The following is an 18,368-nucleotide window of genomic DNA, read 5'->3' on the forward strand; positions in this document are numbered from 1 at the left end:
TAAGCTTTTCCAGTAGATCACTTACGACTGGCAAAGTATGAAAGTTGTAGGTCCCAGATTGACTGTACTAGTGAAAAGGGCTGAAGGAAGGTGTATCATGTATCACCGAATGATGACAGCAGGAACACAATAATATCAATCAGCACAACGACTAAACTAAACACATTGATGCTACTACAAGAAGAATATGTAGGGGAAGCCCGGGCAAAGTGAACACCTCGGGCAAAGCGAATATCCCCCACTATTCTCAAACTATTCGTTTGGCATCAATCACGTGACATAGCAACGCTCGTCTGTCTTTGCTCAATACGCGGCAAACACCTAAGTGGGAGAGCAGGCCACGCGGCGTCCGCAGAACGGCAAACTGTGTTTTCGAAAAATAATTTCTAATATTTCGAGGTAAGTATTTTGATGATATTTTCTATATTATTTGTTTATTACTATTGGGCGTATTACAGTTCTATTACGTGTCAAAGAGCTTTATTATAATATGTCGAACGGAGAATTGAAATCAATAGTTTTCTTATGAATTGACTTAACCTTAAAATGGTTGTGCTGGGCAAAGTGAATAGGGCAAAGCGGATATGGTATCCACTTTGCCCGGTTTTTACGATTATTTAGTTTCGGTATTACAAAGCTCATATTTTGTTGCAGATGGTGCATAAATATAAAAAAAAGACTAATCAAGGCTCTTGGGATAAAGATGTTATGCGGACGGCTATAAATTTATGCAAAGCCGGAGAATCGGTGAAGGGCACAGCTAAGAAATATGGTATGGCTTATGCGACTTTGTACAGACACGTCAAAAGTGGTAACGTTACTCCAAAACTCGGCAGATTCCGCCCAGTTTTCAGCGAAGATCAGGAAATAGAGTTAAGGACCTATCTCAAAGACATGGATTCCGTGTTTTTTGGATTAACTCGAGATGAGTTTAAGAATTTAACATATACCTACGCCAAAAAAAATAATTTGAATTATCCAAAAAGTTGGGACAAGTATGAAAAAGCCGGAGATGATTGGCTACAATCATTTTTGTCACGTCACAATGCCATTACTCTCAGGACTCCGGAGGCAACATCGGTTGCAAGAGCGAAAGGATTCAACAGACATGAAGTCGGACGTTTCTATGATAATCTTGAATCTTTGATTGACAAATACAATATTGACGCATCTAGATTTTATAATATGGACGAAACCGGTATTTCGACGACAACTAACAAACCCCCTAAAGTACTATCAATAAAAGGAAAGAAACAGGTAGGCATAATTGCAAGTGCGGAGCGTGGCCAATTAACGACAATGATCGGTTGTTGCAATGCCATTGGTTCATTTTTACCGCCCTTCCTTATTTTCGCCAGAAAGAAGATGCAGTCTAGGCTACTCGACGGTGCTCCTCCCGGGACTCAAGGTACTTGTACACCAAATGGTTGGACTTCAGGTGAGGTATTTCTTGCTTGGTTGCATTTCTTTGTAGAATATACACGACCTAACGCCGACAAAAAGGTACTTTTACTTTTGGACAACCATGAGAGCCACAAATACTATCCTGCATTGGAATATGCAAGTAAGAATAATGTCATAATTTTATCCCTGGCCCCGCATACTACTCATAAAATGCAGCCTATGGATGTGGCCGTTTACGGCCCACTAAAAACCTACTTTGAAAGAGAGGTTAATATGTTCCAAAAGGCTCATCCTGGGCGCATTATAAATCAATACGACGTAGCCAGACTGTTATCACCAGCCTTTCTGAAAAGTTCAGTAGCCATAAATGCAGTTCATGGATTTGAACGGCCTGGCATTTGGCCAGTAAACAAACACGTTTTTGGTGAAGAACACTTTGAACCAGCGGATGTGATTGCAGGCAGATCAGATATGAATATTAGCCGAGTAAGCATACATTCCTTACAAACAATAGAAATTCCTGATACCGCTGCAGAAGCCTCATCAACTCCTTTGCCCTCACATTTACAAGAAAAGATTTTAACAGTTGATCCTCCAGGAGAAATGATTCCGCTTTCAGACAAACCCACAAAGAGCGACTCATCTAAGCCTCAACTTCAAGAAAGGACCCCAGAAAAAAATAATGTTCAGAGTGACATTGCCATTACACTAGAACCAGGAACAGAGTCACTTAAAGTTTCTTCTACTTTGGAACCGAATGCGACAAGTATTCCTGTTGTACATTCTCTAAAAGGTGATGCAATGGTACCAGAGACTTCAAAAAATATTCGCAGAAATAACGACCGTGACGACCCTCCACCGAATCCGGAACCTGGATGTTCAAACTTGCACCAGAGTCCCATATCATTAAGACCAATACCAAATCCTTATAAACCACTGACAACTCGTAAACGCAAATTTCAAAAATCAGAAGTTTTAACTAGTACTCCTATCAAATAAGAGCAAAAGCAAAAATTTGAAAAAAATATAGTAAAGAATATTACTAAAAAACTAAATGTAGAATTAAACAAATTTCATAGAAAGACTGCTAAAAACCCTGTTAAAAAAGGTAAACAACCAAAGAAAATTAGGAAATTTGAAGATATTGTATGTTTTTTTTTGCGGTGAAATATATATTGAAGAAGATGATTTTCCAATTGAAGATTGGATTCGCTGTGGTCGGTATTTCCAATGGTGTTACGAAGAATGTTCCGCTTCGAAGGCATAGGAGATTATATTTGTGATAACTGTCAGTCTTAATTTTTAAGATATTTCATTTAAATGCGAATTTAAGATTTTGTTCAGTTTATTGATTTTGCTTTATTATTTTTTCCTGTAATTAGATGAAGGTACTCACTTTGCCCGAACACCATATCCACTTTACCCGGGGGTCCGGGCAAAGTGAATATTATCACACTTTTTTTAATTTTGTTTATGTTTACTAAATACTTTACTTATAAAGTTAAATAATTATAATATATATAAAAGCAATTAATAAAGAATTATTTCAGATATTTGTTTTGTTTCTATCTCTTACACCTTTTCTGATAAAAGAGTGAACATCTTAAGCTATTCACTTTGCCCGGACTTCCCCTAAGGAAGGTTTTACCCTAATTGACATTAGAATAAAATGAAAAGAATAAGGTTGATATTATAACGTAAGCGTTTGTGACTGTAGTGGAGAAGTTCCATCATGCGATACAATCTTATTTACACACAACCCAAATATGATGATATACAAAATATATATTTTATTGTAACATTCGTTTAGTTGAAAGAAAAAAAACTTATAAATCCTTTCCAATATTTATTTTTGTTCTTTCCATTTGTTTGTTAATTTATTCAACAAATTATTGTTAACATCATAAAATACAAACGATTAATTAGCTGCGCCTTTCCCAACGTTATTTAAACTATCAATTAGACGTGCCATAAACGGTAGAAACAATTTGGCGTCTATAGACTTTCCTAATTTTTTCTATCGGCGATAATAGAAGGAATAATGTACAGACAGAAGCGGGGAACTATAATCGTTAAATAAACTGACTAAAAGCGTGAAAATATCGAGGGTGTCACTTGTTTAAAGAGTCCAAACAGCACGTTCTAAGAAGATTGGAAAAGTTTCGTTGTTTGTCAATTGATGGTAGAAAGGAACGGTGGCGTCACGGCTGTTTTTAGTTATATTTTCTGTATTAAAAGTTTCCTCTAGTGAATATTGACAAGTTAGTTAGAAAAAATTAATTTTTTCTAACTAACTTGTCAATATTCACTAACTAACTTGTCAAGAGATATGATACACAACAGACTGAGTAATCCCATCAAAAATATAGAATGTAAAACAGCGGCGTGCGGTGACAATTATAGGCAGGGAAGCGAATCGGTAAAAACCCCTATTTCGAGACATTACTTTTACATTTTCTTAAAAAAATAACCTAGTTATATAGTCTTCTCTCACTTATATTAAAAAGTAAACAGGGCCAACAAAATAATTTGGATAATTTATTGCTGTCGGTTAACCACTCATATTTGTCGTAAAACCCAACATGAAAATCTAGTGATTTTTTTTACCGACTTCTCCACTCTGGTCTCTAAATTAATAGGAACCAGACTATTGGCCTACCAGACTTAATAATGTCACTTTTTTCTTGGAAGTTCCGACTAGAAAATCCCTTTTTAATAACAACACAAACACAGTCTAAATTATGGTCCACACTAGCAGAAGAAGAAGATTGTCCTTCTTGACCCTCCATTACAAACGAAACAGTAAACACTAAGTTAAATCCGAAAAAAATACAATATTACCTATAAAATCGCAAGCGAACCCGTCCCGATAAATTAAAAGTCGAGGAAGGCGGCCGAAGGATCGCTGCCGTGGCTAGCAATTGTGCGTGATTTTCCGACATAAATTTGTCGTTTGCGTTCGAGGTCAATAACACCTACATAAAGGTGGGATAGGCGACCGGCGGCGATTTCCAGACGCGCATCCATGCAGTAAAAGGCTAATTAAATTTACTACGTTTATGTAAGGTTTAAAATAAATAATTTTAACAAATTAAATTAATATTTTGTTATAAAATAACAGTATTATTAACGTTTAACTATTTATTTTTTTTATCTTTAAAAAGTTTAGAGAAGCGGTGCTTCCCTCGCTTCCATGAACCGCACGCCGCTGATGTAAAAGAATCTCTCTGTCTCGCAACACAATTCTTCCACTATAAAAAATTGTGAGATTTCATGTAAAACCAAGTCAGTTTATTTCATTTAGTCCCTCTTTAAGCACCAATTCAACAGTTTTGTTATGAATTGTTAGTATCAATATTAGTCATCTTTATTTCTGTAATAATTATAATGACTTGGCAATTATATAATATATTATAAAAGATTATAAAAGAATAGATAATCTACCATCTCGATTACTCAGTAAATCTAAAAGTGCCCTTAAAAATAAAGTTTTTTAATTAGAATAGAATATCATATCGCACAATTGCCAAGTCATTATAATTATTACAGAAATAAAGATGACTAATATTGATACTAACAATTTATAACAAAATTGTTGAATAGGTGCTTAAAGAGAGAATAAATAAAATAAAATTACTTAGTTTTACATGAGATCTCACAACTTTTTATAGTGGAAAAATTGTGTTGCGAGAGTTAGCATTTTTTTACATTCTATGTTTTTGGTGGGGGATCTCATTTCTTTTTGTAGGTTATCCTCCTATTTTTTTTATCATTTAAAATAATATTAAAGAAATAAAATAACCAAAGATATTTAAACTCGGGAGATACAATGATCCATTCATAACACGCTCTAAAGCTTCATCACACATTGGTTTGCGAAAATCAACGAGTGCCAGAGAGAATGGATAGAGAAGGAAATAGGGGTATCTGCTCGATGGCAACAATGTAGTTGTGTACAAAGATTAGACGTTTGAGGTCAATTTCCAGTGGCGTGCCTATCGACCGACAGTATTTTAAGGAAATTATAATAATTGTTTAATAAATTAAAATAAAATAATAATAAAACTTACATCTTACATATTTGTCGCATTGTAAAAAAAATAACTTGAGGGAGGATAGCGAAATAAAATAAAAACCGGCATAATTTTTTACTATAAGATGGCTTTTCACATAAGAATAACGATTAAAAAATTAATAAGCGTTTTTTACTTTATTTTATTAAATAAAATATCAAATTTTAGGTGTATTAGTAAATGCAGTTTCAATATCTTGTTCCAAACCTTGTTCGTCTCCGGCGAATGAGATTCCCTCTATTAGCAATAACAAAATAAAATAGTTATTTTAACCTAATAATACAATATTTTATATATAAAATAATAAAAACTTTATTATTATATATATGAATTTTACAACTACAATAAAAAACAGTGAATAAAATTTAAAATGTGCCTTATAATTTTTATTAGTTCACAATTGTTCATTAATGAGGGAATAAGAAGTAAGAAAATTCAACATTTATTTACCTTAACTTTCATTTTAGGGATGTTTCAAACACAGTAAATCAGAACTGAAAATATAAGATGTATATTATATCGTATGATCGAATAAAAACGGCGTCAGCGATGACTATGAAATGAAGATCGCTGTCATTTTATATGTAAATTTATATAGGAAATGCCATCGATCGTCATTTCCAAGCCAACTGAATGCCGTTTTTATTCGATCATACGGTATGTGTATATCTAAACAAAATTATTTGATGTTATAATACACAGTCATCAGAAAAGTCTAGCGATAATTTTACAAAATCATAAATAAAATAAAATGGTGATTGTTTAGTAAACGGTTCTTAGTTTAAAAAAAATATTTTTTTCCCTTGTTGGCAAAGGAAAATTCATATTGTTTATAAATAATAAAAAGTTTCAATACAATAAAATGTAAGAAAGTCATAAAATTCATGTAATAAGAACATTAATTATATGTATGTCAAAAGATGTCCATTTACATTATAGCAACCAAAATTTAAAACAAAAGCCGTATAAAATTGTAACGGCAACAAAAAAGTAAGGCCGCAAAATTCCATCTTTGGTACACCCCAATAAAATTTTCACAAAAGGTAGGTAATCGTTTGTCAAACCCAAGTAGGTATCTAGATTAGATTTATTCTTATAAGAAAGTACGGTTTTTCGAAAATAGATGTTGTTTATAAATTACAGGCGGTTTATAGAACTTAAATTTAATTTTCAACATTCAATACCCTTTCTTAAAAGGGAAACAGAAATTGTTATTAACTTATTGGTAATTAGTATATACCATGTACCTTTTTCCTACAAATAATTTAATTAATAAATATATAATTTAAAAAACATAATTAATATATGATTTAAAAAATAAACCTAAAAATATAATTTAGAGATCTGCTATTTTTTATGTCTAGGTACGCCTCTGATCTACAGAGAATAGGATATAGTAATGTTACGGATTCCGTGGGTCCACTAATTTAAACTCACGATAAAATACTTAACGAATTTATTTTTAAAAAGTCTTTTAATTTCTGGCGGATACGTTGCGGTTGTGCAGGCAACCAGTAATACATTTTTAATTTCTGGCGGATACGCCATTTTTCTTGACAGTAATATATCTAACCCTATTATTTTATTATTTGTATTTACCGGTGAAAAGTTAAATTTGGATTTAAATGATACACTCACTTGTACACAATACATGAATGCACCATATTTTCAAAATAATGTCCACAGAAGTCCACAAAATAACGCAAAAATACTACAATACTGCTAAATAAAGAATATAGAGCTTGATCGGCGGCATAGCAACATCGCAAAAGGAGAATCTAGGATCTTCCATTCATCCTCGAAATACGTTGTACCTTTGGTTGTACTACGCCGGCATATTTCTAAAACTGACGTTGCCAAACTGCTTTTTATCATTAAAAGAAACACGACCATGATATTTTTATTCCATTATAAAATTTAAAATAGTAAAGCAGTTAAGCATTAAAAGAAAAAAATTACGTTAGCAAATTAATATAACGAAATTATTTATTACTTAATAATTGGTTGTGGTATTTAATCGAATACTAATACCAATATACAGGTAAATCTGGCAAATGTTTTCGGTGTAAGAGAGATGGGAAAATAAGGATAGAATAATGGCTGATGAAGGAGAAAGGTAAATAATTGTATCTCTTGAGTTTAAATATCTTTGAAAATAACTATTTATTACTTTATTCTGTGTCCTAAAATATACCAATACTCGTCAAAACAGCAAAAAAAAAACTAGAAGAAGTCGATGCGGTTATCGGCAATCTTCGTTAAAAAGAGGCACCTGAACAATAAGATTGTTCTAGTCTCAGTACCTAAGCTATTGTTGATTTTGTTTCGCTTGTCTGATTTTCTCGCATAAGATTATGATACTTATGAAAGTGTTTTGTGGTGATCTAGTGTTTTACTTTATTATTACGCTATTATATTATTTACGCTTATATTAATTAGGTGTGATTTGTGTTTTTTAAAGTCAGTCTAAATACTTCATTCAGAACCTCGCAATTAGAGGAATAAATTAGTAGTTTCAATTACACTTTATACTTTTTTGTTTACGGTCATTCACAATGTTTAAAAAACACAATTAAAATTAATAGAATTTCTTAGCAACAGCTTGCGGTAGTCAATTGTATCCATAGAGAAAGCCTAATATTTAGCTTATAAAACAATCAACTTTTGATTTTTAACCACAATTTCTCTTGACGGCTGATAATCAAAGGCCAAAATGACATTCCTCGCAAATTTTGAAGTATAATTAGTTGAAAAGTTAAAAGTTTCATATGTTTTTTTTGCTAATTGAAAATGCCTACCACTAATTTTGACGTTCTGAATGCTTACATCGAAATTAAAGGAACAAACTTCTACGCTAATTGAAACCACTAATTTATTCCACTGATGTCGAGGTTCTGAATGAAGCTTAAGATTAGATACAATCGTATCAACTTATTTCTTTGGAAAATAAAATAAACTACTTCGAAATTAAAATGACAGACACATCTATCACTGTCAAGGATTTTGTCGGTGAACAGATTATAGTTTCGAAGCCATCCTGAACCAAATTAATCCTAAGTCCGGCCCTGCTCCCCGACCTTAATCGCTCTCACTTTACGCTTTCTCGGGCTGAAACCCCGTTTCGGTTTATAAGGGGGAGACCAGGGGGAACTGTAGGGGGCTGTGCTGCCCCCCTGGCAAAAACGAGGTCCCCAACACCAACGAACGGAAAAGATAGAGGAGGGGGAAGGGGAGAGTAGTGTGTGACGACGAAGTAAAGAGAAGAGAGAAATACTACTGGATAAACGATTTAAGGAAAAAAGTGAGATAGAGCTGGAATGGAAGTAGGGAGGGAGTGTAATGGAACAAGGAGAAAAGGAGAGGTTTTGTGCCGGTGTAAGGATTTGGAGAAATACGCGCGGGAATTTCTCATTTTCTTGCTCGGGGGAAATTGGAGAAGAAGCTGGAGGATATCTACGTGTTAATACACGGAAATAAAAAGTTTAAAGAGATACAAGAAATAGTAAAAATATACAGGGTTCTCAAAAAACATGCACCATTTCTCGTGGGGAGATTCCTCACGTAAAAATAATATTTATTTTTCATATCAATATAGGTCCGATTCTGCTTTGTTTCGTAGCTACAGGGTGTTAAAATGTTAATTTTTTTTCGATTTATAATAATTTTCTTCCAAGTACTTTGAACGTTTCGAATGAAATTTTGAGGGCAAAAGTTACTATAAATGCGACATATTTTAAAGCTAAAAAAGTGTCGACATATTCACCAGTGACGTGCATATGGGTTATCACTGGAATATTTTTCTAAAAAGGCATGTACGCCACTGACTTTTTTCTTGTTAGCGAAATAGTGTAAGTAGTTTAATGCCGATTAAAAGTTGACTCTTGATATTATTGCGGACCGGTGTGGACTCGACCTAACCTAACAATATGGCCCGCCCTCGGATGACCTTAACATCGCATTAAAGAATAGACACCGTAATGATTCATTCGAAGATTCGAGAACATAGATTTAGGAAGAACAGATATCACATTGTGCATTTTAACCCGATCAAACAATCGGAGGTTGACTACGTACTGTAAAAACCAACTGAAATAGAGAAGGCGACATTGCCACGTCTCAAATTTGCGCCTATCTACTTAGTTTGATTTGCAGAAAAGGTGACTTTAAAACCTTCACCGGATATCAATAAATCTCAATTTCTTAATTAAATTAATAGTTTATTTTTAAAGAAGCATGCGTAATAATATGGTTATTAACCAGAGGATATATGCGTTACTATTAAAGGACATGTTTACTGTTTAATGTGCTGAAACGTCTAGAACTATTGGCAACGTCGCTGCTAGTCTTCCAGAATGAAATGAGCCGTCCGTCCCACCACTCCTCGCGATGGCCCTTGGTCCGTTATAGCGTACTACGTTTAGCTTACGGTGTGTTTGAAGTCGGAATCAAGTCCGAAGTGAACATTTCAGTATTTTCAGTAGTTTTTGCTTTTGTTTAACGTACTTTTGAATCTGCGAATTTTCAATATGGTACGACAGTGTCAAATGTGTGGAAAAATAAGCTCAAATTACCCGAATTTGTCTTTTCACAGGTAGGTATTGTTTCCGCCGCGCCGTAATCGCCGTACATAGGCGTCCCACAAGGGAGCCTCTCACAATTAAAATAATTTCTAATTATATTTGTTGAATTTTGAGCTATTAAAACAAGAACGTAGTAGCCGGTAATTGAATTATAATTCGTCTTATTTACTATTTAACTGTTGTAGATTATAACAAATTTGAATATAAAGGCTGCATTTGAAACTTTATTATAAGTTAGAAAGCGACATTTTTTTTCTTAAAATTGCGTCATATTTTGGTCATTATATACGATATTCTAAAGGAATTTTGCTCAACAAATAAACAAAGGTATTTACCCGCCCTTTTTTACATTTTATTGCATTATTATATCTGCCCCTTCGGCCTCGTTTAAACAATTTTTACCACCGTACAAATACCTCTTCCTAGAGTTATTTGTACGGTGTGTTTACCTTTTTTTTAGAATGGGACGAACTGTAAATAATTCTAAGGCTACTAGTTTTATACATACCTATATACAGAGTGACCCAGGCCTCCAAAATAGCTTTTTACCTATTACGTTTTAGGTTTGTAATTTTTATTTCAATTTTTTACATAAGATGGGGGCCATTGTAACGCACATTTTCAAAATATTTTTGTCAACATACAGGGTGATTCTCGGGGTGATTCAAACCGCAATACATATGCTTAATACAGTTCATGAAGATTGGGACATTTAATTAAAATTTGATTGTCTGATGAAGCTACCTTTAAAAGTAATGAATTTGTAAATAAACGTAATATTCATTATTATGCGACAGAAATCCCATACTGTAGCACACAGATTTGATACTTTTAATGATAAATGCCTTCTATTGAGAGACTAAAAGGTAATTGCCTCGTATCAGAGCCATCATAATCCAAGAAGAAGACCGAAAGTCAAATCTTGTCTTATGTGTACATATTTTCAAAAAAACACAATTTTCTCATTAAATATTGATTTTAAGTATAGGAAGTTATTAATAATACAGGATTAAACAACTATTACGTAGTACTTTACAGGAAGCTATCGATTGCGAACTAACTAAATCGTTACTAATTACTAATTTTAAAAAGTTCTTTTTAAGATCAAAAAAGGAAAAACTAAAACCTAAATTATCATTTGAGATTAAACGGGAAGTTCTAAATAATGTTGCCTATTCTAAACAAGAAAAATGTATTTATAAGTTTTATAACATCTCTAATTAAATTTGGACGAAAATAATATTTCTGTTTGCTGTAGGTAATTTTCTCAGGAAAATACGTAAATAAAAATGACTTTTTAAGTAAAAAAGTCAAAAGGACAAGTTATTCCAAAAAGGACTGTCCTTTTCAAAAAGGACAGGTGGCAACCCTAGGTATTTCTGGAATGGAAATTTAATGGCAAATCTACAACTTTAGTTTGAAAATATGTTCCGGCCCCTATATGTTTACAAAAATGTCTAAAATGTGCTTTACCATTACCTCCATATTCTGAAAAAAAAATTGAAAGAAAAGTCACCAACCGCAAACCTAATATTGAACTGTTTCGGAAGCCTGAGTCACCCTGTAAATATTCAAAAGTAACTGAAAGTTTATATAGAATTAACTGAAAGTTTAAATTGAAAATCGACGTTGGAGCGATTTTCGAAAACTACCTACTAACGTTTTAACATAAGTATATGTGAGATATTAATTATATTATTATATTATACCTTATAACAAAACTCATCTGACGAAAAAGTGTTAATGTAGTATATTAATCTGGAGTAAACATTTTACTAATTACTTTACTTTTACTTTACTAATTACATTCGTTCCAAAAAACGATACGCCACTGGCCATTAGAACAATCCAAATGCGCCTAGTTGCCGGGGTCGGAAATTCTAGACTTCTCTGTCTCTTCTGTCCTTGTTTGACACATTGGAATGTTTGATACACTACCAACGAGTATTTATGAATGAGATGTTCGGTCTATATAGACCGAACAAAGACATTATAAAATATTTATAATGTCTTTGTTCGAGAAGTATCGAGTTCTACTGGAATGGAGTAGTACATACGAGAACAATCGAAACCTTCTCTATGCACCTAACGATCTATGGACTATTCTAGAGACCTTTAGCTGTAGGTATAAAAGCCGGCGGCTGTCGCCTAAAGAGGGCAGTTATAAATAGACAAGTACAGTTGACGCGCTAAAATTCATAATAAATTCTATAGTTATAAATCGTTTGTAAATAGTTCTATAAGTCTTTTATCGTTATTGTTTTTGTTAATTAGTGTTCAATAAATAGTAGGGATGGGAAGACCCGGTTCATGCCCGTGACCCGTGTCTCACCAGGTCATTCATTGAAATGACCCGTTCATCATGATTCGTTCATATGAATGATCGCTTTACTGTGTTTCAGTGTAACTTATTCAGAACATTCTCGAAACTCGGAACGCTGAATGAAATGATGCATGAATGATTTTATCTTAATCATTATATGAAGAAATATTATCGCGATCGCGATGACGCGATGCCTAGCTTGATTAACTAATAATGTGAAAACAATATAAGACGTAAATTACGGTAAATTAGATATCAAAATGCGGCTCGGATGTTTGCATTGATCATTGAGCGGATCGGGGTTTAATTCGAACGACGCAACGCGACGCGATACGTGAAAAGAGTTCGTTTGGTTCGTTTTTCATTTTAATCTTCAATGATCCGATCGTTGTTTTAGGTTCAAATTCAGTAAGACACGCAGGAGAGGATTTTGTGTTTCGGGCCATATGATTGAAAGGGTCACGTGAGGTGACCGAGTCAATCACGGGTCTTTCTAAAGATTCGATCATTGTGAACGAATCATTCACGAACGACACATCTCTAATAAATAGTGTTTAAATAAATTGTGACTTTCTATCCACACGGAACCGACGAAAAACGTAACAATATTTTGTCGATGTCGGCCCCTTTAATGAGACAAAGACATTTTTATTAATTTGCCTGGATCCAAGTCTAATAGTGTTCCTAAAAGAAATTAATATCCTTAACTTGAGAGAGTTCTAAGTAAGTACTCATTGATTCCTCATCAAAAAACATGAAAAAAAGTTCCTATAAACATGGGTATGGAAATGCATAGTTTTAAAGTTACAGCTCGAGTTAAAGGATGGTTAAAACTTTTTAAAATTAGATTTTTTGTAATTATCTTAAATACCATTATTTTATATTTGAAATTGCTGTAGGTAAATAATAATAATATTTAATAATAAATGAGGCAAAATATATAATTTATTAATTTTATTTTAATTGTATTAATTGTTATTAATAAAATTGCGTTTATATATCTCATCAAGGATGCCGAATGCGACAAAATATCAAGAGATAACTTTTAATTGGTATTAAACGGCCTACACAATTCTGATATCAAAAGAAAAAAATCAGGCGCACATGTTTTTTTCTAAATATTCCGGTGGTAACCCATATGCACGTCCCTGATGAATTTGTCGACCGTTTTTAGTATTAAAATATGTAGTACTCATAGTAACTTTTACCCTCAAAATTTCACTCGAATCACTAAATGTACTTGGAAGAAAATCATAATAAATCAAAAGATTATTAAGATTTTAACACCCTGTAGCTACGAAACAAAGCAGATTAGGAGCCATGTTGATATGAAAAATAATTCTTATTTTTACGTGACGAATCCATCCACAAGAGATCGCACATGTTTTTTGAAACACCCTGTATAACCCACTACCTAGATTAATATTTTTTATTAATTGCTATGAATTTTTAATTAAAAGACTTATTTTTTTTTGTCTCAAACTATAGGAAAATGTCGCTTAAAACATCCATGAAATATTATTCGTTTAATAAAACACGCTTTTAGATGCCTTAACACATATAACACACAATATCCGTAGGATATTCATAGAATGTCGGAATGTCCCATTATAAGATCATCTTATAAAGACATCTATAGGATATCCTTCAGACATCCTGAAATCCTGTAGATGTCTCAGAATAGAATATCCTATGTTTATCTCTGTCGTATATCTAATGTACATCCAGCTGAGACATCCAAACATGCTCATGATAATAAAATATCCTAATAATATCGTCTAGATATTTAGGAAAAGTAAATAATGTACTACTTTTTATATTACATAAAATGCAATAAACCATACAGATAGATATATATTACGTCAAGGCAACAGAATATCCTGTTGGTATCTTCTGGATAATCTGGATATTTATGGGCTTGGCCACTCCCAGTAATACAGAGAATTTAAAACGCCCGCGCAAAAAATTTCCCCCAATCCATCTCGACAGTTGTTTGTTTTTGCATCGTGTATTGTTCAGTTCTTTGATTTAGTGAAATTCGAGGTGAATTCGGTCATTTGTCGATATTGAATGAGCTTAAAAATGACTGAAACTAATAAAACTGGTTGAGTTTGACTTAGTTTTTTCTTATACTCATAGTTCTAGCAGTTCTAGCCTTGTTCTAGCAGAAATTCTATCCTAACCTCAACTAATATCGAAAAACGACGAACGACTCAGGGTCTCACAATGAAAAATTTGTGACAAAATTATAGGTGAAAATTTGTTGAAAAGTACTTGTTCTTTATCCCTAAACCCATTTTCGTGTTTGATCTATTCGAACAGAAATCCTATTTTTGTGTTTAAATTGTGAGTTTCTGGAATGTGGGGTGTTAGAAATTATACCTGTATCCTGTGTACCACTGTGTGCTAACTTTGATGTAAACTGTTACTGCTAGGGATAGGAACAAAGTGTCGCTAATATGGATACCGGGACATGTCGGCCTAGAGGGAAATGAACGTGCTGATTCCCTCGCCAAAATTGGTGCAGGCTCGCCATTCGTGGGCCCAGAACCGACACTTAGCATTCCTAAAAATCTCGCAAGAGACAGTGAATGGGTTAGGGGTGAGACATTCCGAGACTGGAATGACAGTCCCGGAATGGAGCATGCCAAGAAAATCCTAGCAGGGCCATCCAAACATAGAACAGGAGAACTCCTAAAGGCCGTTAGGAATGGAACGCGTGTGCTCACTGCAGTGTACACGGGCCACTGCCGGCTGAGATCTCACCTACAGAGGACGGGACTGGTGGAAGACGCCGAATGCCGACTCTGTATGGAAGATGATGAAACAAAGAAGCACGTTATGAGTACCTGCCCCGCTGGGAGCAGGACCAGGTTTGAGATGTTTGGCAAACCCATGCTAGACCTATCAGACCTAGGAGACATATCGCCCTCAGACATAACGGCCTATATTAAGAGGCTGGGTCTTGAGGATGAACTTTGACGCTCTTGTAAATTAGAGCTTGTAGAAACTGAGCCACAATAGGCCCTCGCGGCCTCAGTGGAGGGTCCCCTATGGGACCCACTCTTAGTCAAATACAATACTGCTAGACATAAACTGCTAGACTCCATAAAGGGTAGTATAATCTGGTATAATACTAAACGATCGAAAAAAACGACGTCAGAGGTGGCTTGGAAATGAAGATTGCTGTTATTTTGTATGTAAACTTAAATGGGGAATGTCATCGATCGTAATTTTCAAGCCCATTGAACGCCGTTTTTTTTTCGATGGTACAGTATAAATTGAAAGGTCTTAACTCATACAAATAAACTTCTAAATTTTGACGCAAAATTCATTGACATAATAATATGTAGGTATATTTTAGAGCTGTTAATAAAAATATCCAATGAATAACGTCAAAATGTGGCTAAATAAAACTAAATCGGGAACGTTTTTACTATAAACTAAGGATGAAGAAAGTATGTCAAATAACAGTCCTCATATAATGTCCTAAAAATATTCTATAATGCTCCCAACATCAACCTTGTATTATCCTATAAATATCCCAAATAATCGTAAAACGCTTGCCTAGGGATGTCTTGAAGGTGACTTTTTTTGTCCCATCTGGATATCCAATAAATATCCTCTTCTGGTTTTTGGATATCCCTAAGATATTTACTATATCCTTGGTGGATATCCTCAAGAGATCTATAGGATTGTGTTGTGTTATATGGGAAGGTTAATGGGAGGAATTTTATCACTACATAATATATTTCGGTCGCTCGTAAGAGGTAGATGTCCACTCCTCGGAGGATGAACAGTCAGAGTAGAATGGAAAATACCTTGTCCCCCCTACAACAGGAAGATCCCCATGTATGTTAAGTTATAGACTGTATGATGAGTTATAACCCAAGGAAGGGGGAGAATTTAGAATTTAGAATTTAGAATGAGTGGGAGGGGGGTTAATCACTTCGACCTTACAGATCCATTGTGTCCCCCTTTCTTGAATCATAACTCATCATACAGTCCCCTTTGACAAAAGCCAGTATCTGGGACGATTTTATAGAGGGTAGTTCTCCATCTCCAATATCAGTCGTACCAAAATTCATGGCACGAATGGTTGTCGTCTCGGCGCACTCAGCGATGAGGTGTACTGGTGTTTCACCATCTTCCCCACAGAATCTGCATTCGCCGTTTCTTCTTAGTTTCAATCTACTGAGGTGTTCATTAAGGAGACAGTGTCCTGTTAAAAACCCCGTGACAATCCGAAGATTGTTCTTACTCAGACCCAGGAAGATCTGTGATTTTTCTTGATCATAAGCCCTCAGAAACTTCTTCGAGTGTCTTAGACCATTGCAAGATTTCCATTCCAGGTTGCGGATGGAATCTTCCAAGTTCTTGAGTTCCGCCTTGAGTTGGTTACCACTTGGAAAGCAGAACGGTTCTGGTCCAGTTAGTGGAGTGTTCGCTCCTTTCCTAGCTAGATTATTTGCTTTTTCATGCCTTCTATCCCTTGGTGAGCAGGCACCCAGTGTAGGAGGACTTTGTTTTAAGGAAGGGGGACACAAAAGATCTTTAAAGTCGCGGTGGTTAACCCCCTTGCACTCATTCTATATTCTACATCATTAACATATCAATATTTAATATCATTACCGATCTCCATACGGAATAATTAAACATAACAACCTCTTAAAATCCACTCAAACTGATTGCTGTATCGTCTTGTATCATTATTTAACTAACAATATCTAATACACACACGCCTAAAATAAAATAATATGTACTCATGCGAGTTTACCTTTGCGAACCTAATTTGTTGAATGTTTAAACTACGAGACGGATGTTATTAAATTATATATGCCAACAGTTATTGTAATTATCATAAAATACAATTAATTAGCGATGTTTTAATACCATACTCTCACCGACTAGCTCGCCGTCTCTCTCACTCCAGCGCGAGCTTGCATGAACTGTTAATTAAATATCCAGCTATATAAATGCCGATCCGCGAGTCTGCTATCTGTAGACCGTTGTTTTTATTTGCAACTAGGTGCAGGTATAAAAATACCATTACTGGAAGAAAGCTGAATGATTTATCACTGTAAACGTATTTATTTGTAGTAAAATGCTACTGTGTTTATGCTATTTCGGTAATGGGGACTTTGAAAGTTAGCAGATGCGATTGTATCATCGGGATACGTGGCAATAAAATTTTTGTCATCTGAGTAAAAATTACGCAGTATGGGCCCTAAGATGATCTTCTGTAGTACCCCTGATCTGATTGTTTAATTTAACCCATAGACTTAAAATAAATTATAGACTGAGCATCTCATTCATAAATAGCTGGAACATGCGGTCAGACACTGTCTTGTTATTGTTGTGTTATTGTTTTAGGTTATAACGAGTGCGACACGAGCGGTAGATAGGTTGTCTCTGTCGTAACGGTCGTTCCCTGACGACTCTGCCGAGAAACACAATACTGTCTTTCGTTTCTCAAGTACACCTGAACTCTCCGTAGCATAGCCTGGTATTTTTTTTATTTTAATGAAGCTATAATTAAATTAAAAATATATCGTATTTAAACTTTTTTATATTTTATTAAGATTTAGGACAGGTTTTTTAAATAAAAGTTTAGAAAAAACGTCTTAGAGTCCAAAAAGGATAAAAATAATAAAATACACGTTATAGAAGAAATTTTTTAATCGAAATTACGTAATTTTTGAAATTAATAATAAAATATTAATTTTAGTCAAACATTTACAACCCCTAATATTAATGAAAACAAGATCTATTCCACAGATATAATAGAATCGGCGACAGGGAGAGAAAAAAAAATGATTGTTGTAATTTTTTTTCTGATTAAGTGATGTCTTATGTAAATTAGAGAAAACATAAATCTGTTCCATTAAAGCAAGGAAGGTGATAGGAAGTGGATAAAATGAAAACTACATTTATTTAACTCGGTACTGTCTTTATTATACCGGGTGCTTCCCAAAAGTGGCTCATCCC

At 34.2% G+C, this 18,368-nt stretch overlaps 1 protein-coding gene across 1 annotated transcript; it reads left to right on the plus strand.

The window, feature by feature from the left end:
• The first annotated feature begins 654 nt into the window (after positions 1-654).
• Positions 655-2,403, plus strand: LOC115886033. The gene has a single exon (XM_030905063.1). The coding sequence runs from the start codon at positions 655-657 to the stop codon at positions 2,401-2,403; it is 1,749 nt and encodes a 582-aa protein (XP_030760923.1).
• The last annotated feature ends 15,965 nt before the right edge of the window (positions 2,404-18,368 follow it).

This window comes from Sitophilus oryzae, unplaced genomic scaffold (genome assembly GCF_002938485.1).
Source record: "Sitophilus oryzae breed Bouriz unplaced genomic scaffold, Soryzae_2.0 scaffold_466_pilon_pilon, whole genome shotgun sequence".
NCBI classification, from domain to species: Eukaryota; Metazoa; Arthropoda; class Insecta; order Coleoptera; family Curculionidae; genus Sitophilus; species Sitophilus oryzae.